The sequence below is a fragment of the Elaeis guineensis genome, chromosome 8 (assembly GCF_000442705.2).
Source record: "Elaeis guineensis isolate ETL-2024a chromosome 8, EG11, whole genome shotgun sequence".
Classification (NCBI taxonomy): domain Eukaryota; kingdom Viridiplantae; phylum Streptophyta; class Magnoliopsida; order Arecales; family Arecaceae; genus Elaeis; species Elaeis guineensis.
Genome location: NC_026000.2, coordinates 8,912,622 through 8,932,933, shown reverse-complemented (window position 1 = coordinate 8,932,933; position 20,312 = coordinate 8,912,622). Strand labels below are relative to the sequence as shown.

Below are 20,312 nucleotides of genomic sequence, written 5' to 3'. Positions count from 1 at the left end.
TAAAAAATTTAATTTTATATTATCGATAACCTGTTTGATACGTCTAATATATCAATCAAAATTTTTAATAATTTTATTATAATATTATTTATATATATTAAATATAATAATTAATATTATTAATAATTTAATAATAATAATCTATTTGAAAGATAACCCACGACATTTTTAAAATTATCTGGCGATGCATCATACGCAACCCTAGAGCTTTTTATGATCTGGGCGAAGTCACGCCAGAATGGTATGAGAGCCCGCGTGTACGGTCGAGCGAGGGCGCCCATAAGCCGAAGAAACCCAAGCCCTAGCGTGGCATCCGCTCGCGCAGGGGGAGGAATTCGAGTTTTCCCGTGGGGTTGGAAGGTGGAGATGGCGGAGATCTTTCTGGGCTACGCGGCTATCCGGCAGCTCTCCCAGTTCTTTGCCGCTCTCGTCTTCTTCCACGCCTCCGAGTACGCCCTCGCCATCGCCATCCACGGCCGCTCCGACGTTTCTGTCAGCTGTACGCCCCATCCTTTGTCCTCTCTTCAGCTCGTTCACTCTCTGTCTCAGATTATAGAGCTACGTAGTTATATGCATAATGCCTTGTCTTTGGACCTCTTTGATAATGCGAGGTTTGCTATTAGTAGTGAGTGGGTTCGATACTGTTCAAGAATATTGGGTCCTTCGATATTTTTTCCACCAAAACATTTGCGATGCTTAACATTAGGTTTTTTCTTTTGTTTTTTTCCCCTAAAAATTGCTAGCGAGAGTGAGAAAGAAAGGAATTCTATAAAAGATGAGTTTTTTCCACGTATTTTGCCTTTAACGATTGCATTTGTTGGAAAAAAGGATGGTTCCTTGTCATAAGATTTAAAAGGAATAAGTCAACAATTAATCAGATATAGTTATGGGTGGAGGATCTTGATGTTTTTTTCTGTAGACATTGAATCTTTTTTTATATGGTGTTATATGATGGAAAGATTCCTTCTGATTTCAGCAAATGGTCCATCCATGATTCTGGTTGGTTGTTATGTTGAGTAAAATCCCAAGACCTTAAGGCTGTGAATATCCTGTCAATCGACTACCCTATGGTCTCACTCTACTCAAGCCAGAGTATATATCATTCTACACAGGATGAGGAAGGGAATAGTTTTGACATTGGAATTTTTGGATGCTGAATTACTTTTGGTCGGTGGGACTTATTATAAACAGTTGTAGATGCAGGGTGGTGAGCATGCCAAGACTTGTAGTACCTTCAAACCTCATCCAGTTCATCTAGTCATGGTTGGTTCAAACCAAGCACGAGTGCATATTTTATTGGAAGATTTTAGCACCCCTCACATCCAAGACCCCATGGCATGGCTTATAATCTCAGTATAGGCCAAAATAATTTCAGGGCTGGAGACATACACTATATTTTTGATATTGATGATGTTCATTGATTGTAAATCAGGATTTCATTAAGGACTTGTTTAGATACCTGAACAAGTAATCCCTTGGCATCTTCTTCTCAAGCATGCTAGGTGGTAGAATATGGGCAAGATGATGGAGATGGTGAGTGCTTGAAGGAGCACATGGATTCCAGTATTCCTAAATTTCAGAGATATGGTAAATCACCTGTTTGGCATGAATTGGTTGTCCTAATTTTGGGAATCGGGGCTTTTTAAAGCTTCCCATGATTCTTTTTGATCTTTGCCTGGATGCCCTTCTCTATTTGAATTCTTCCTGCACAGCTAGATTATATGCAGATAACCAAGTACAGCATCCAAACAGGCCCTGTATATGTATTAGTTGTTTTTACCACTCGGATATCCAAAAGTAGTCAAAATACTGCAATTTGTATGAACATTTTTTTTAAAAAAAGATACATGTCCCAAAATGTAAACTAAGTTATCATTTATGCTTTTTCTATGTTGCCTATTTTTGAAATTTATCATTTGCTTATTAAAGTCTAACCTGTCATCTTGGTTACTGTTAATTCAAAGTACACACAAAATTGACATTTAAAAAGTAAGAGAAATTCAAAAGCGTGGACATTTCAACTTTCATATACATGAACAAATACATGTTGATTTAAATCATTGGCAACTGCTTTTACCTAAAAGAGATCTAGTAGAACTTGGTAGAACATGAGTCAATCTAACTATAGGAGGAAGAAAAAAAGGTCCTCTCTTTTTTCAGATAAATGAGAAGTGCATCTCATTGATTTTTGAAAAACAAAAGCCTCTTTTATTCAGTTTTATAGTTTCTTCAGGTACTGACAGTCGAAGATAGAGAAATTGAGTGTATATTTCTTATATTTGATTAACATGTTGGCTGTCGCATATAAAGGAGGAGATAAGGAAGTACACTTCATGTCTTCTTATATGTAATTTCTATAAGTGCTATTTGAGATCAACATGAATTGTCATAAATTCCTTCCTGTTGGAACATTGATTAGTAACCAAGGTGTCTATTATGCAGCGCTTCTGATTAGCAAACAATATATTGTTGCAATGAGTTGTGCTTTGCTGGAATACGTGATAGAGATTTTCCTCTTTCCAGAATTGAAAGAATATATGTGGATCAGCAACTTTGGTCTTGTAATGGTAATAGTTGGGGAGCTTATACGTAAAGGTGCTGTGCTAACAGCTCGCCATGCCTTTACTCACACCATCAGAACTTATCATGAAGACAACCATGAGTTGATTACTCATGGCATTTATCGGTAATTGATTATTTATATTCTATTCTATAATCCACAAGCTTGTTATAATGAAAGGCTTCTAAATGATTAGATCATACTTTTTAAATACCGTATCTGAATTGACTAATTGTGTGGTATAGAGGGTCTATTAAACCATTAGCCATTGGTTCCTATAACATTCTCAAATCTTAGAGACCATCCTTTGTGGCATGACTTTGTTTGAAAATTTATTGCTTTGTTCTGGTCATATCTCCATTCTGTAAAAAAAAAAAAAAGTTGGAGATGTAGCATTTTGATCAGTTATTCTTGCTCACCTTTGGGCCACTTAGCCGCACTCAATGTAGTTAATTTTCTAGACTGCTGTTGCTGGAATTGAAAACAAAAATACCATAGTAAATTTGATGGATAAACTATTTTATGTTGAAAAAGGGATGTCAAGTTGTAATCTCAGTAGAAGCTTCAATTATGTTGGCATGAATCAGAAAGCTTCAAAATAATTACCATTTTTTATTGCAATCTTCTTGTATGTCATGCTTACAATCAAACTTCTTGATCAAGGAATTGCAAAGTGGTGGTAGGAAGTTGTTTGGCAAATATGAAGATTTATGAGGCATTTGGATTGCAATTCTTCTTTTATGTCATGCTTGTAATCAAACTCCTTGATCAAAGAATTCCAAAGTGGTAGTTGGATTCATTTGCCATGTATGAAGAATTTATGAGGCATTCTTACCTAATCTCTCTCTTTGCCCATAAATTCTTTCCCTTCCTAAAGAGCAGATATTGTGGGCTTTAAGAATAATCCGGAAGAACAAAGAACCTCAAACCCACTGTGTGTCGTAATGTCCTGTACTACTGTCTAGAATGGAGTGTATTATACCATACCATACTGATACTAGTGTACTGTACCAAACCACGTGACACTGTAATAAGATGGTACCAGTATGGAATCCGGTACCGAGAAAGTGAACCTTGCTTGAATCTTTTTCACTGTTGGTAGAAGGCATCTGTTTGAACTGTAATTGTTCATGTTTAGCTTCTGCAGTCTGAAACTACAAAAGTTACAACTGTCTATATAGAAGGCTGTAGTTTAGCAATATAAAGCAATAGTTTATTAGAGCAACAAACTTAAACTAGCTTCAATGCATCATTTTCTTGCCATCATGATGTTATTTCTTTAGACATTTATTGATTATCATTCTTTTAGTAACTTAAAGTTAGAAAAAAGACAATCGTGTAGAAAACAAAGGGTTCAATTTGGATTCTGCTGTAGTTCTGTACATGTTCTTTTTTCCCCAGAAACACATATTTCAATTGTTGTTTAGAGAATCTAGAGTCCACTTGTGTTCTTAAATGTTTGGATGTCAGGTCACCCTCTCCATGAGATACTGCATGTGCTGTCTGGAAGTTGCTCTAAGTAGAGAAAAGGAGCGGCTAAGAAGTCATCATTCGCCCAATCCCAAGTTTTCAGGATACTAGAATCTGTTTGAACAGTTTGGTATACTGAATGTGTTGGAATTGCAGGATCTATGAACTCCCGTGATCCCTCCAATCCCTTCAAACCTTCCCCCTCATGTAGGAGATATCGCATGGATAAGCTGGTCAGCCATCCAAGCAGGCCCTAAGTATTTATTGATTGCAATTCAGAAGTTTGTATTACCAAATAAGATTGCAAATAAGATTGCGATTCAGAAGTATGCATTACCAAATAAGATTGCTAACTTTTGCAACATTTTAAACTAAACAGTTTCATCCGCCACCCGGGGTATTGCGGCTTTTTCATCTGGGCAACTGGAACCCAAGTTATGCTTTGCAATCCCATATGCATAGTTGCTTTTGCAGTTGTCACTTGGCGATTCTTCTCTACTCGGATACAGTATCCATTTTGACAAGTATAACATTTGGAGTCTGATTATATTCATTTGTTGGTTCAATTGATGGGTGATTTGTGTCACAAATATTTGCCAGTAAGGTTTGAGCTAAAGGTCAACCTTGATGGTGTTGGACCTGGCATGCTTATCAGCACAAATAATTGAAATAAAGTTTTGATTGCTAGTTAGAGTTGCTATTATTGAAAATTGCTAGTCCTTTAATCAGGAACAGATATGAGGAGTTCTTCTTGAGGCAGTTTTTTGGTTCCCAATATGACGAATATGCTGAGCAGGTTCCATCTGGTCTTCCTTTTGTAAAATGAAAGTCTGCAAAACTGTGAGTGATTTTGAAAGCTTTCATGTATTTTGATAGACCTATTGATTCTGAAGCTGCTGCCTTCCTCTGGATACTTCATTCATGAACTATTTCATTGCTAGCTTTGCGTGCATCTTTTCCTGAGTGCAGCAAATGCATGATGAAACTTAGCAGCAATTCATGAATTAATTGTGTTACAAACTATGAATGCAGGTTGGCTTGTTTTCGAAACAGAAATATCTGTTGGCTCGCCAGTTATATTTGACTGGTGGTCAGGAGTGTAAGAACATTGGTAAGGCGAGCACAGATCAAATTCGTAAACCAAGATTTCCCAACGTACATTAATTTTGTTAAAAAACAGTCACTCATTGGAGAATTGATGAAGAGGACTCCAGATTTTTTGTTTCTGTTTCCTCAACCAGACTAGGAAACTTTTTTTTTTTTTTTTTGTTGGTAATAAGACCAGGAAACTTCAACTGTGGATGCATGGCTAGAAAGGCATTTAGAATTCGTGCCTGTGTTGCCTGAACGCAGGCACCAGACCAGAGGTCCTGGAGTTAGATTCTTGTATTGGTGCTCGTAATTTGTGTCCATTCTGTTTTTTCTGCTGCAAGCCAAAGCATGGTATCTTTGATGTTGTTTTGTTTTTTATAATTTTTACAACGGGAAGAATACAGGGGAAGAATACATTCAACTGGTGGGGAAAATATTCCATTTAGAAAAGTAGAAGACCTTTATTTGATACCAAGGCTTAAAATTGGAATAACCCGTCATGTAGCTTTGATTAATGGATTATGATTTGTAGGTTTTGTTAATGATTTATGATTCTTTAACATCATGTTATTTTGTATTTTCTGTTTGGTAGGAACATCATGCTTTTTGATTGCTCTTTATTGGCTTCATCAGGTCAGGTCATCTTTAGCTACTACGTCAGCATCATCATCCACAACTTGAACCAGAAGCTATCCTTTTTCTTCTTCTTTTTGTGGTGGGGTCTCCCTTTCCTTACATTGTTTGTATTTTAAAGAGAATGAAGCCAGATGATGTGATATTAAGGTGGCTCTATATTAGCAACAACTTTTGGTATGGACAAACATTGGGTCTTGATCCTAGATCTCTTCATGAATTCACTGAAAATATGGTGTCCTATGGGAAAGCTTTTTGGTATGAATGAATTGTACATGGACTTGATGGACTTGTATCTTTCTCCTCTTTCAAGTTGGTAGTATCACAGCTCGATTTTGCTTATCTTAAACAACGACGAACCTTCTGCGCTATTAGGTTGGGTCCCGCTACTAAGGCACTCTCCCTCAAGCCACATTGGCAGTCCACATCAACGACATTGGTGGAGTACGTAGATCATGTGACATCGACAGGGTGGCCCACCTCGTGCATCATCAAAATACGACAAAAAAAATATCTGGAAAAAAGTTCTTGCGTGAGACAGCATAGCATGGCTGCCCTCAAGGGTTAACCCATTTTTTATGTCATGGTTGATGACAGCAATCTATTATCCTACTGAATAATGTTGACAAATCCTAGAGATGAAACTCAGGTCAAGGGCTGGGGTTGCAACTCTTCACTGCAAGATGGGAAATTAGTGATAGGATTTTGGAAGCTGTGTGTTTTTGGAGTCTTTGCCAACGTAAATTTTGATCAAGAAGAGGAACAGGAAACTAGCGTCAATTATAACAACATTCTTTTTTGAGAAATTCTTTGTGCACCATGGTGCGTTCATGATAATTGGTTCTCATATGAGTTTGATAAAATTTTTGTGCATCGCATCCTGATTCAGTGCTTGAATCAATCATCATAGATGGTGTATGCGGTTGTGTAGTGTCCGCGGTGCATAAAGAATTTCTCTTCTTTCTTTCTTTCATTTTCAGGTGGGCCCAGGACAACCGACCAAATGACCTTGTCCAATCCAACGTCTCCTTGTACAGTTAAAAGGTTTGCGTCTGCTTGCAAACTTTCAGCCGACGGTCTACCGTTGATTAGGCCAAACTCCATGATCGTAAAGTAGGCCCATCATTTCAACCGTCCTTGTCGGTGGCCCTACTGCCCGACTCTGTGAAATACTAGAAGCTGGGTCCAAATCAGAACTGCTATAACCGACCTTTCGATAGTGATCGAACGATCCTGATTATTTACAGAACTGCAATGTCCTAATTGTAAAATTGGGACGAGATTCCGCAACCAATATCCGGATACCCGCATATAAGTATCTATGCGCCGCACACGAACAGATGCCGCGCGCTGGAGGCGGTGTCGTTTGCAACGCTCGAGCGGCGAATACACGGAATCACGGATGGCGGGAGCGCGAGTCGCGAGACCGACCGCGGCAAGATTCTTGTAGCAATGCGCGTTGCGCGCGAATGCGGAAAAGCGACGCGATGATTTATTCTGGAGAATAATGGTACATGGTGAGCTCCACGAGTGGGGCTGTCTCTGCCGTCCATTTGTTCTATATCCCAATCTAACCGTAAAAATGGTGGCTGAACGGATGAGTGGACCTTTCAGTGGCGTGGCGTCCTTCCCCTCTCCCGCACCGGAAACCCAGGCAAGCATATCATGCAGTGATACCATAAAAAATGGACGGTTGAGATCTTCTCCCCCACTCATTTAATGCTTTCTCGTGAACTCCATTTCCCGAATTAGTTTACCACAAAGCCAACAATGAACAATCCACGGCGACTTCCACTTGACGCTCGACCTGGAAATTAAACTCCTGACAACATGAAGCGTCTACGAGTCCTCGGTCACAAACTTTGTGGGGTCCACCGTGATGGTTATTTGAAAAAAAAAAATATTCAATACATCTTTTTTTTTTCGACAACACCCAACTTCCACCCGCTGTCTCCGGATAGGCTTTTTTTTTTGGTTACACCGGATGGGTTCTTTTGTGGGGCTTCCAGCCGGTTTAAAGCGTAGCGGCGAGCGGTCCGATCCCGCTTCTTAACGACCTAATCGGATTACCTTCGCTCTCTCCGTTCCGATAAATTGTCTGGCGTAGCTCTGGTAGCATTTTTGTTCTTCTTTTCTCGTTTTCCGTTCGCAGGGGTCGGAGGTCGGGCGGCGAGAGAGAGAGAGAGAGAGAGGTGGGGAGGAGACGGCCGGGAGCTAGGGTTAGGGTCCCTGGTTATGGGATTTGAGCGATGGCGTCGGCGAAGCCACCGGTGGAGCACTGCAAGGGCATCAACGGCCTCGACAAGGTCGTGCTGAGGGAGGCCAGGGGGAGTTCGGCCGAGGTCTGGTTTTTCCCGCTCCCCTCTCTCGAATCTTTCTTCAGAATTCTTATTTCTTTGACTGTGTTTATTCCTTTCTTGGATTCAAGTCGGGAGACCTGTCTTGGATAAAGAATTTGGATTCTAGAACGTCTCTTGTGGTTTTGTGGTGGCAGAACTCGATATGTTTTTTTTTTGTTGGATCTGATGTCTTTTTAGCCATTTTTGATAGGTCAATTTGTCAGTTGTTGTGACTATTTTATAAATCCATGGATTTCTACGTCAACCTCTGTGTCTTCTTGCTGCCAGCCGTTGGTTATAGCATGTCAGAAAACCCATCTGATTGGGTAATTTGATTGCATGGTCTTGATCTTATGGGGAAATAGTTTTTTTTTTTAGGTGAACGTGTAGAAATAGTTAATGGAGAATACTCTGCAGGCGGTTGATCTTTATGAGTTTGTAAAAAGAAACTAATCTTGATGAAAGTGCCATGGTGGGTTCTTTATTCTTTAGTATGTGGTGAACCTGAAGGTACATGTGTATAATTTAATGAGTGACTTAATCTGTTACTGGAATGCCTAAAAAGTGGAGAAGAGTTTGTACATAACCGGGTTAGGTTGTCTTTCTTGAAATCCTTTTGTCTGAGCTATTTTTGGACCTTCACTAGGGTAGGTTCCTGTTTTTCTTATCTGGTAGCTGGCAACTGTTCTGGCTGCGGCTGCTGCTGTGTTTTGATGTGTTGTTTCTTGGGATAGCTGCTGTGGAATGTACAATTTATGCATCTTTTGCTGAGTTAGAATCTAGTGCAAGGATCATTTATGTTTTTTGATTGGCAGATTTTTTTTTTTTTTTTCCTTCTCTGGCTAGATGCTGTTTTTCTTTTCTAGTGGTGTATATGGTTTGAGGGCTTTTTAGCTTCTCTCTAACTAAATCTTTTTTTTTTTTTTAATTTGCTGAATGGAATTCCCCGCTAGCAATAGGAAAACAGTATCGGAGGATTGCTAAAGGTTCATGAGATACAGGACTTGACATGTCACACGTCTTGTGCCCTGGCTTTGTCTTAGACATTGCTCAAGTTGGCGTTGTTTCCCTTGTCCTCTCCGGTTGTCCTAGATTGGGAGATAGGTCTCAGTTCTTCCCTTGTCCTGAAAATTATGATTTTCATCATGTCTTTTATACTGAGCACCTTTCATCCTGATAATATTTCAATGTATACAAAAGCACATGGTATTTCTGAAATGACTTCTTGTTGTTGTTAAATTCTGATTATTATTCTTAGTTTCCAAATAGAGTTGTTTTCTGATGAAGCACTCTTAATCAGGGATTACAGATTTGACAAATGTTGGTACTGGAGAAATCTTCAGAACTCCAAAGGTCGTAAGATGCCATAGCTAGGAATAGATGCATTTGCTATAGAAACATTATTGGTTTTAATGGGCTTGAGGAGACCTGCTTAAGACTTCTATCAGAAACCTCTGAGAGAAGGCAGAAGAAGGAACGTTAGGGATGGGTGAATAGGTTAAGTATGTTCTTGATGGTTCTAAGTTGTTTCCACCAGTTTGGTGCTTCAACTAGCCACATCATTTGACAATAGGCACAGATTCATTTTTTTAAGGGCATTCCTTTTCTTTGTCCTTTTTCTTTGTAGATTAGTGGTTTTAGAATGCAAATTCTGTGCAACTTCATTAGCAATGTTATTTGCCATTATTTTCATGATTTGAGAGTTCCTAGCTAAAACATCAAGAGCATGCCATCATTTGCTGATAGGTTGCATCCAAGCAAGCATACAACAGGTGACTAACTTGTAGAGAAAATACTCCTTCAAATTTAGCACTATCTATTATTATTAAGCCTGCAGTTTATAGCTGAAAAAATTTTTACTTAAAAGGTCAGGGTAACCTATTGTCTGATATTGGATTGAATCTGAGCAATCATACTCCACATGGGTCATCTTATCATGTAAATTTCATCTCATTGTTCAACAGACATGTTCAAATTTCAACGAACTCTGGTCTAGTAATATGTTTCATGCAAGAAATCATTTCTCTTTCATGTGATATTTAATCCACATAAGAGTACTTTGCGTGTTTAAGTGTCTAAAATCTGTATCATCTTTATTTTTATTATATCTAAATCTTCATAATGTAAATCCACAAAGAATGTTAATATCTTACTGTTCAAGTGCTATTCAATTATAGGTTATTATGATAACAAGAACTTACAACAATCTTCCCTAGATTTGTTCTACCGTAGATTGGATAAACTGGATATGTTGCGAAATAGAGGCCCTCTGCTATTTATTTACTTTTGCTTCTATAGATTCATATAAAGTTGTGTTTTATACTTGCCATGACAATATTGGATGATTCACCTTGCAACCATCCTGGCTACCTATGATGCAATCAACTAAGGTGAAGTTAACTACAATCATGATGCCTCTGTTATGTAACATTCCCTTCTTTACCGAGTATACCTCTAATGGTTTTTCGTGTATCATATATTACTTTATTATTACATAACCCATCACCATAACAATTTGAGTTGGCTCTGGTGTTATTACTAGATGCGATAATCTTTTCTTGCGGCTTCCATTCCCCTGGCTTGGTCTAAGACCCTTTGACATAATTCAAGCATTCCCATATACTAGAGCCTCCTCAGAAAAGCTTTGTTGTGCATGCTCAGACTATTTCTGTTGTTTCTGCACCCCTTAATCCTTAATTGATGTAACCTCCATCCCTCCTTTAATATATTTGTCCTCTTCCTAGTTTTACAGTGCATACTTATTATATTCTCTTAGATCCTCAATATTAACAACATCTTTTTTTAACCCACACGAGTTGGCTTTGTTATCGTTGTCAGATCCTTCTTTACTAAGTCTTCCTTTAACTCGCCAAGGAAGGCTTCAATCACATGACATTCCTGGAAACATGAATCCTCTTTATCTGCCAGTCCCTAATTTTATTAGAAATGCTTATATCTATCTCTCCATCTTTTTTAATCTCAAAACTGATAACTGACTCATAGTATCTTCATTTCCATTTCCCTTTCCAAGTAATTTTCCATATTCTGTTTTTGTTCAACACTTCAACTGATTCATAAGCCTTTATCTTCTGATCCATTCCTTGTTAATTACGATTGAGCATTTGACCTTGTTCTGTTGTCAGGACTATATCAATTTGCAGATTGCATAACAGCGCATCTTGTTGAATTTTAGTGGTGATTTCATTTATGGTTTATGTAAAGAGGTAATTTCTTAGTGTTGATCCTTTTGGCACAGGCCAACCACATCTTAGAAATCACTTGGCCCACCAAAAGTACACGTAGTGCTTTTCATTGCCTGAGTATTTTGTGTCCACAAAAATTTTGGCGTACAATAACTACATGTCTGTATTTCTTAACGCTGATCATACTACCTCTATTGGGGGTTTATTTTTGAGTTCATGTTAATAAAAAATGGCAAGAAGTAGAAACTCAAATATTTCATGGATTGATGGGATCGCATTCGTCCATCAAATAATCTCCCTTCAATCAATCATGTGTATTAAATATGTGAATTTCTTGCATATAGAGATGAAAGAATTTGGAAAGGTTGAATATAAGAGTTGTTATGAATTTGTTTCATATGCACATTAATCTTATTCTGATATTATTATGTACCATGTTAACTTACCTATGTTTTTGGTAATGTACATGTTTCTTGCATGAATTAATTGGAACATGTTTTAATGGTTTAAAGGTTACATTTACTTGAAAAATCCCTTGAAATGTGAATATTGATATCCCATAATTCAATGCTTTATAACTAGCAGTTACTGTGTTGCTAAGCAGCCAATTGGTGATATTCTTTTAAATGCAGACATACTGTGCTTGCTAGCCTCTACCTTGTTTCCATTTGCTTTGTTGAGTATTTTTGCCAACTTGGATAACCCCTCCATGTCATGCCTTGTTTGCTCAAATTTCTCAACTATGCGTTATTTATTTATGACTAAAATTACTTGCATGATTTAGGATAACTTCTCCATGCCATGCCTTTTTTGCTCTATGCTGAAATTTCTCAACCAAGGATTACTTATTTATGACTAAAGTTACTTGCATGATTTAGATCCATATCAACTTCTAGTAAAATGGAAACTAAAAAGATGCTCATGTTGTTGTTGTGGATGCAGTAGCCATTCTGCTCTTGTATTTATATCCATTTGTCTTTTGGTAGGTGTATTTGTATGGAGGTCAAGTGACATCTTGGAAAAATATCCATGGCGAGGAGATGCTTTTTGTCAGCAGCAAGGTACCAACATTGATTCTTATTTTTGCCGAGGATTACAAAATAGGTGCATGAAAGTTCTGCATGATGACATATTCAAATAATCCTTGTCATTTATTGTATCACCAGGGTAAGGGCAGGGTTTTCGGATTAACCTCCATATTTGAATAGTATTGCTAATTTGCTATAATAATATAATGCTAGTTCATACCAGAAAAATAATATAATACGAGTAAAATACTTGTGTTTTATTTAGAGTGGAGAACACATGAGCAGGAAATAAGAAAAGATAATTGATGGGTGCTGATGAAAACCCACTGGATACCAGGTCACTTTGATAGATCTTAGGCAGGCTGTCTGAACGCATCCTTTTGTACTCGAGGTTTTGGGAATTAACTAGGGGTGCAATCAAGCCAAGCCAAGTCGAGTAGCTAGAGGCTTAAGCTTGACTCGATTCAAAGTACATGGGCTCGAAACTCGATTCAAGATTGATTGAACCTTAATATCCAATCTAGAACTTGACTAGATCCAAAAAAAAAAGCAATACTCGAGATTGATTTGATTCGACTCAAATATCAACTGTGTTCGAGCCTTTGTCATATATTTTAGAAATATGATTAAAACAAAGTATAACATAATATTATATTTAAAATATTAAATTAATAATATATGTTATACATAAAATATAATATCATTAAGAATATATATACTAGACAAAGCTCGTGAGCCTCTGAGCTGAGTCTTTTGCTACTCAAGCTCGACTTGAGCTAGGTAGTAGTTGAGTTGAGTCAAGCTTATAGACCCAAATCGAGCTCGAGCAGCTTGTGCCCCTAGAATTAAACCCCCACCTACCAGATGCTCATTGCTAGCATGCTGCCAAATTGGATGCCTGGGATGACTATGCCTGTTTTAAATGCATTCTACTCAAACACTTATTAAGCACTCCGGCTCGCCATCACTTCTTAGCTTCACCATTTGCTGCTCATGCCATCCCAAAACAGTTTCTATGCTCATTAATGCTTCATGCAACTAAGGTTCAGTTTGTCTAGGGATTGTATTGTATTGTTTTTGATGTTACATTAACTTCTATGGAGATGTTATCCCAACTTTGACTTGAAGGTTAAAAAATATTAACTAATAGATGTTTGTCTAATTTATGGTGAATGTAATGGACCTTTCAGAGGGCTATGTTCCATGAGCATGAGGGGTATCTATATCACTTTCTTCTATTTCTGTATCTCCTTCTAGGCTTTAACCATATGCTTTGAAGTCTTTTTCCTTTTAAATAACCAACCATCCATTTTTTCTCTTTTGAATCCCACCCTAGTTGTATTTCGAATCTCTTTGTTTTCATTATAGGTTTTTCCTTCTCTTATTTCTCCTTTTATTATTTTTTAATTGCATATATCAATCTGTTGCATCTTTATCTTGAAAAGTTACTTTTTTGCCTTCTCTTTATGTCAATATGATACTCCTATTTGGACTCTTTCTTTTTGTGACTTACAATTGCATGACACCATCATCCTCCTGTTTGAAGGATTTGGCCATGAAACAATGAAGGAAAATTCCTCATTGGTTAAACTGCTGTTCAGATGTTTTATATGTTCTGTACCATTGCCAAGGCTTGACCATGGAGCAATGACGAAGTCTTCCTTTACTGCTGTTCAATTGATTTGTATGTTTTGTACCTTTCCAAGGCTTTTTTTTTTGTTAGCTATTTTGCGGTCATCATGTGAACAAAGTGCATGATTTTATTTTATTTACATTACCTTGTTATGAGGCTAATTAGATATGGTCATTAGAGTCAGAGATAGATGTAACATCTGTCTTTCATAACATTGGTTCGATATTATCCCTTCTTTAGATTGAATTAAGTTCAACAAAGTGTTTCTTCACACAGCATGTGCTTAGGTAAATATACATGATGGGAGCTATCCATCTTATATTTAATGGTTTTGCTAATTATGACATTTATCTTGCTCTCTTACTTCCCCCTTTTTATTCTTTATAGGCTATTTTCAAGCCTCCAAAGGCAATACGTGGGGGCATCCCAATATGCTTTCCTCAAGTATGACTATTTGTTATTATGTACTTTAATCTAATTACACTTCATCTATTTTTTAATCATCATCACCCGCCAAAAAAACTCTGTGCATGCAGTTTGGGAGCCATGGAACTCTTGAAGAACATGGCTTTGCCAGGAACAGGGTTTGGAGTATTGACACTAACCCACCACCTTTTCCAGCAAACAGTGCCAGTAATACTTTCATCGATTTAATCCTGAAGCCATCTGATGAAGACTTCAAGATCTGGCCTCACAGGTTGCTATATTGCTGATGGATTTCAGATTTTTTTTTTCTTAAAAAATTATGCACATGCCATCAGTATAGCATCTGTCTAATTTTCTTTCTATTAATTGCTTTTACTGCACACATTTTGCATCATTCTATGTTTCGCTTCATCACTACTGTCGATTTCTATCATGGCAGTTATGAATTCCGTCTAAGAGTTGCTCTGGCACCTGGAGGAGATTTGATGCTGACATCACGCATAAGAAACACCAGTACCGATGGAAAACCATTCTCATTTACATTTGCATATCACACATACTTTTCTATCTCTGACATCAGGTTTGTCAGTTAAATCTTGTTAAGTTTCTTGCGTGTTTGTGCATTATCTTCTATAAATATGTATTTCTGAGGAGTTTAGTAGTTGTATGAGCATTCACTATTTTGAGCTATGCGGAAATTTGTTGCAGTGGAACCAAAAAATTAGGGGAAAAGGAATGAAGGGTGGTGGGGCTTTTGGACTTGATATATTACTAATGTAAGAATACAGAGTTATGTAACAAACTAGATTGTTTTATTATCAAATCTATTGAAGTCAATAGGGAAGCTTAGAATCGAAACTGATATATCTGAAAGCAAAGTAAAATGATATTTAACTAGAACTCCGACCATTAGCTTCTATAGCTAATGCTGGCTATCCATTTGAATAAGACAAGAGTCCTGACCTTATAGGTAACCATGACTACTCATTTTGTATTGAACCTTTAGAATGTTGTATGGTCATTTCCAGGGTCAAACCTCAAACACATGGAATAACATGGGCACCTTTTATGTCTGGATGTTTTTCCTGATGCAACTTAAATCAGAGAATGATGCCACTTCTTTTGATACTGTTAGCTAGTTGGTTTTCTGCTCCTCTGTTTCTCAGTTAACTAAAGAGTCCTTTGAAAAAATAGATCTAATTGTGTCCTTGAAGAATCAGGTTTTGGCAGCATTACTATTGTAGAATTCATTCTCATGTTTCATAGCTCACAGCTGATTTGCAAATACATATTCCTTGTGTACATTCATGGTCTGTTTGTGATACTTCTCATTAGTACGTTATCCCAGAGAGGCATGGCTTGGCCCTGTAATCTATCCATGCTAGTGTCCTTGCATTGAAGCCTTCTGGTTGTGGATCAGGCTTGCTCTCAGGTTCAAATAAAATAGAGGAAAGATGAGAAAGAAGCAATGATATTAATTGCCAGATTAAATGCTTCCTGAGCATAAAACCTGCTAGGGTGCCTTTATGAGATTTTATTTGAGCTTTTCTAGATCCCATGCATAAGAAGTCATATGTAAAAAGGCATCATCTCTCTCTCTCTCTCTCTCTTTCTCTCTCTCTCTGCGTGCGCGCGCGCGCGCACGTGTGGGTTTGAAAGAATAAGGCCTCAAGCATTAGAGGCATGGCAAGTGAATCATGAACAAAAGCACGGTGTCTCTGTGAGTTGATGCTTGGGTTTGTTCAGTGCCTATTAATTTCTCGTAAATAGACATAGATCATTCTTATTCAGTTCACCATCCAAATATGGTTATGAATGTGGATATAGCTAATATATCTAATTTACTTATATTGGTTTTACCCATAATTGGATATAGACGTATTTATACTTTAGATAAATTCTGGACATTTATGTGTGCGCATGGGCGCACAGGCGCACACACTGTGCAACTTGAGTACACCAAAGTTCACCAATCAAATATGAATGTAGACATGGTTGTATGTTAGATTTTGGATACAAATACGGTATCTGTGTATACACAGAATGGTCATATGTTTCTGAAGACTAAGCACCATTAAATCTCTATCATATCTAGTTTGCTAAGTATTTTAATGAGCATGTCATGCCTCTTTTGCCTCTCTTTATCCTCCTTCTAATTTAAATATATAAGGATAAATTTGTGTTGCTAGCTATTTGCTAATATTTCTTTGATCAATTAGAAGTTCTGTTCTTCAAAAAAGATCTTTCACCATAGGTTTATATTATTTTGTACACATATATGCTTAGTAAATCTGTGCTTCTTCCTTACCAACAAATAGTAACCAATATTATAACCACCAAGCCTTGTCTAAATCACTTGGTGTTGTCGTTATGAATCCTAGCATTCCTATTAAGGGCTACCTCTGATGTTTTTTTTTTTTTTGTTAATTAAGTTTTGACAATATGCAGTCTCATGATCCTTTTTTTTGTCGCCATTTTTCTGGACCTAAATTTCAAGTAAACGTTTCAGTGAAGTGCGGGTAGAAGGATTGGAGACACTGGATTACCTTGACAACTTGAAGGAAAAGGAGCGCTTCACAGAGCAAGGAGATGCAATTACGTTTGAATCTGAAGTAAGTAAATCAGCGTGGCTATACAGGATGTTATAATTTGCCATTTAATATTATTGATCTTGTTCAAAAAAGGTGGATAAGATATATTTGAGCACGCCAACCAAGATCGCAATTCTGGATCATGAAAAGAAAAGGACATTTGTTTTGCGAAAAGATGGCCTGCCAGATGCAGGTGAGTTTGATATTAGTATCTATTTTTTTCTCCTATTATTATCTATCTTCTTTGAACCTCAGAGAATTCCCATCATACCTACTGCTTGGATCAAGAATGGTAGGGAAACAGAAAATTGAAATCATAATCTTATGAAGAAGTCTTTGGTGGTGGCATATCCTTTTTCTTCCATGCAGTTGTATGGAATCCTTGGGACAGGAAAGCCAAAGCCCTGGCAGATTTTGGTGATGATGAATACAAACATATGCTGTGCGTGGAGGCTGCAGCCATTGAGAAGCCCATTACTCTGAAACCTGGTGAGGAATGGAAAGGAAGACAAGAGCTCTCTACTGTTCCTTCCAGTTACTGTAGCGGGCAGTTGGATCCTCAAAAGGTTCTTCAAGGTTGAGAGGCTGCCCCGCTGTGTACATCCTATATAGGTAATTGTTCCATATCCCAGTTGCGAAGTACTTTAAAATTATTGTATTTCAAGACCGATTCATTGGCATTCCAACTTCCAGTACTTAATTATGGAACTATCATATTGCTGTATGTACTTCCATAAAAAAATATTGAAATGACTCCAATCATGGAACCAATATGACAGGACAGTTTTAATTTCAACATCAATTTATAGTTGTGGTATTTTGGTTTATTATTTTCAGAGAGTAATTTTTATGAGGTTAGAAATCTTAGTCTGAGATTTAGCTGAGGTGACTAGATTTTGGGCTTGTTTGGCTAAGCTGTGAAAATCAGCTTATTTTGAAATCACTTCTTTTCAAATGGAGTTTCAGAAGAAGTGCTGCGAGAGAGAAGCAGTTTGTATTTGGCAAAATCATTTGATAAGCGCTTTTATCAGTTTTTAAGAAGCAGTTTGTGTTTGACAAATTTTTCAAAAAAAGTGCTTTTGACTATCAAATTACGAAAAAGGGTATGTATTTATAGTAAATAATGGGAGGTTTCGGTGAAAATAAATAGAGGTAGTTATGGTAAATAATGATTTTGAGTAAGGGTATTTTGTCTTGAAAAAGTTAATTTTCTGCTTCTGCTTCCAAAGAGAAGTTTTAATTCTTTGCTTCCTCCTTGCGGCAGAAAAATTGCTTCTACTACCACTCAGAAGCAGATTAATTTTTTAACTAAGCTTGGCCAAACATCCTCGTTTTTCAAAATAAGTATTTTTTCGAAAAATAAGCAGCTTTTTCCTCCCCAAAAGCTTGGCCAAACAGACCCTTTGTTTTGGCTGTTTCGAGTTCCATTTTGGTTATTAGATTTTCAACCAAAAGCATGAAAAAAAAGGTTTAAACTAAAATTAGAAAAAGACTAAAGTAAAAAACTATTTTAGAAATCATTAGAGCATGTTTCACTTTTTGAGATCTCTGGGTCTATATCTTTTTTTCATTCTCAAGGAAAATCTAATATAGTTTTGATTGTTCAGGCTATAATTATCAAGAAATTTAAAAATATGCATAAATAAAATGTTAAAATGCATGTTGTACCCTAATTTGGAGTGTAATATATTATTTCACTTGATAAAATAAATGAAAATATAAATAAATATGAATAATTGTTAATTTATATTGTTTACTGAAAAGTGCAAAACTTTCTGTTTAACTAAAGTAGCTCATGATAGATCTATGAGATTAGTACATAAACAGCTGGTCTATGATTCCAATCAGCAAGAGTTAGCAAACATACTCAGAACCTCTTAGGCTTTGAAACCTGATCCCCTATAAAAGAGATTTGATCTCAAATCTCGTGAATCCAAGCTCAAATCGTTCACAAAGCTAAACTACACCACAAGCCCATTCTACACATCTCTCGTAATTCCTGAAAATTTTCTACAAACTTTTGAAGATGCATGTACACACACACACACACACACCCCTACAGATATAGTGTCTCCTGTTTATCAAGAATATATTTAATTCCCCCTCCTATTAAAATAAATAAATAAATGATTGAAAACTTGTTATAGCTGTCCATATATACATTTAATATCAGCCTGCACATTACTTTCAGCTAAATTAAAAATTTAACTCTATTTTGGGTCACCTCCAAGCGAAATAAGAAATCTTTGCCTAGCGTCTCAGAATTTTGACCTGAAATTTAAACTTATGAATCTGATATGCTGTTGTGATGCTAAACTCCTGAGCTCCATCCAGTGGCACTAGTTTAAGTGAAAAATTGTGAAAATGATTTGTTATTTTTTTTCCTTTTTCTAATTATTTGTTCTTATTCAGTAGATAATTCTTTTGTTCTATAATCATTTATTTCCTTTAATTATACTCTGCATATTTGTATGTCATTTTGTTTGCAGGCACTCTCCTGTTGCATCTTCCGCATCAATGCCCAGCAGTGAGTTCTGGCCGTTTTCGTACCCACTCTTCTTTTTCCTTTTCCCGTCTGATAGGCTATGATGTATCCCGAGGCACAATTTCCGTGGAATAATAGCAGACTGTTTTACATGGTCCACATCTATCAATAAGAAAAGAAATTTCAGCCCAAACCGGAGGGTACATCAATTCAAGCATGACCTGTTGCTTGTTTTTTGTAGCATATCATGTCATGAAACTTTGTTCTAGAGGATGAGAAGGAGGGGCATGTAAAGGTCCAATGCGCCTTTTTGAATGTAATCGTTTTAATGGGGCTCTTTGCCTTCTGCTGTAGAACTTGTTGACTCACGGTCTGAAATTTATACGGCAGTGACGTTCTTCTATTAACCTGTGCATTTTAAAAGGTGGATTATCACAGATATTATAGTATCTGAAATGATTTGGAAAGCACCAAATTTTATGTTATTAGTCCCATTAACAAGTTGCGGCCAGAAAGGCTATCCTTCCAAATTTGGCAGGTGATAGCGCAATTCATGGGTTTAATCAATTCTTTTTTTAACAATGTCCTGAAATCTCTGAATCAATAATGGCTTCTCCTGCAAAAAAGAGCCGTTTGGATTGACGTATACGCTTCCCCTTTGTTGGAAATAAGTGCTCACTTTGGAGCTGGCAAGTGTTCAAATCTTTTGCCCAACCAAGTGAATCGAGTTGTAATTGTTTGGCTTGGTGTGTTGTTGCATTAATGTGTGAGACTTGCTCTGCCAAGTTAATTAAGTTTTAGCTGTTTGGCTTACAATGTTGTTAATTGATCTGTGACAGCCCTAAAGATGAA

General features: G+C 37.1%; 2 protein-coding genes across 10 annotated transcripts; both read left to right on the top strand.

The window, feature by feature from the left end:
* The first annotated feature begins 233 nt into the window (after positions 1 to 233).
* On the top strand, positions 234 to 6,050 carry LOC105050387 (probable protein-S-isoprenylcysteine O-methyltransferase). Of its 9 annotated transcripts, none has more exons than XR_002165412.2 (6): positions 234 to 499; positions 2,443 to 2,686; positions 4,410 to 4,538; positions 4,766 to 4,870; positions 5,063 to 5,141; positions 5,756 to 6,050. XR_002165412.2 is itself a non-coding variant. In XM_010930378.3 (5 exons), exons 1-4 carry the CDS (start codon positions 244 to 246, stop codon positions 4,854 to 4,856), a joined length of 720 nt encoding a protein of 239 aa, XP_010928680.2. In that variant the 5' UTR covers positions 234 to 243; the 3' UTR covers positions 4,857 to 4,870; positions 5,715 to 6,050. The 9 variants fall into 9 exon arrangements, 7 of the variants coding, with proteins under 7 accessions (XP_010928680.2, XP_073118074.1, XP_019708140.2 ...); XR_012143392.1 differs by having other exon boundaries at positions 5,715 to 6,050; XM_010930378.3 differs by lacking the exon at positions 5,063 to 5,141 and having other exon boundaries at positions 5,715 to 6,050.
* A 1,765-nt stretch (positions 6,051 to 7,815) lies between these two features.
* Positions 7,816 to 19,867, top strand: LOC105050388 (putative glucose-6-phosphate 1-epimerase). The gene is made up of 9 exons (XM_073261755.1): positions 7,816 to 8,097; positions 12,284 to 12,358; positions 14,346 to 14,402; positions 14,495 to 14,655; positions 14,824 to 14,964; positions 16,894 to 16,996; positions 17,069 to 17,168; positions 17,345 to 17,587; positions 19,465 to 19,867. The coding sequence occupies exons 1-8, from the start codon at positions 8,005 to 8,007 to the stop codon at positions 17,554 to 17,556; spliced, it is 942 nt and encodes a 313-aa protein (XP_073117856.1). The 5' UTR covers positions 7,816 to 8,004; the 3' UTR covers positions 17,557 to 17,587; positions 19,465 to 19,867.
* The last annotated feature ends 445 nt before the right edge of the window (positions 19,868 to 20,312 follow it).

Excerpts from the sequence above, each read along its gene's own strand:
- LOC105050387 (XM_010930378.3), top strand. The coding sequence starts at position 244 with ATGAGAGCCCGCGTGTACGGTCGAGCGAGGGCGCCCATAAGCCGAAGA. Across the intron at positions 500-2,442 it reads CTCCGACGTTTCTGTCAGCT|CGCTTCTGATTAGCAAACAA; the intron begins GTACGCCCCATC and ends TCTATTATGCAG. Across the intron at positions 2,687-4,409 it reads ATTACTCATGGCATTTATCG|TTTCATCCGCCACCCGGGGT; the intron begins GTAATTGATTAT and ends TAAACTAAACAG.
- LOC105050388 (XM_073261755.1), top strand. The coding sequence starts at position 8,005 with ATGGCGTCGGCGAAGCCACCGGTGGAGCACTGCAAGGGCATCAACGGC. Across the intron at positions 8,098-12,283 it reads CCAGGGGGAGTTCGGCCGAG|GTGTATTTGTATGGAGGTCA; the intron begins GTCTGGTTTTTC and ends GTCTTTTGGTAG. Across the intron at positions 12,359-14,345 it reads TGCTTTTTGTCAGCAGCAAG|GCTATTTTCAAGCCTCCAAA; the intron begins GTACCAACATTG and ends TATTCTTTATAG.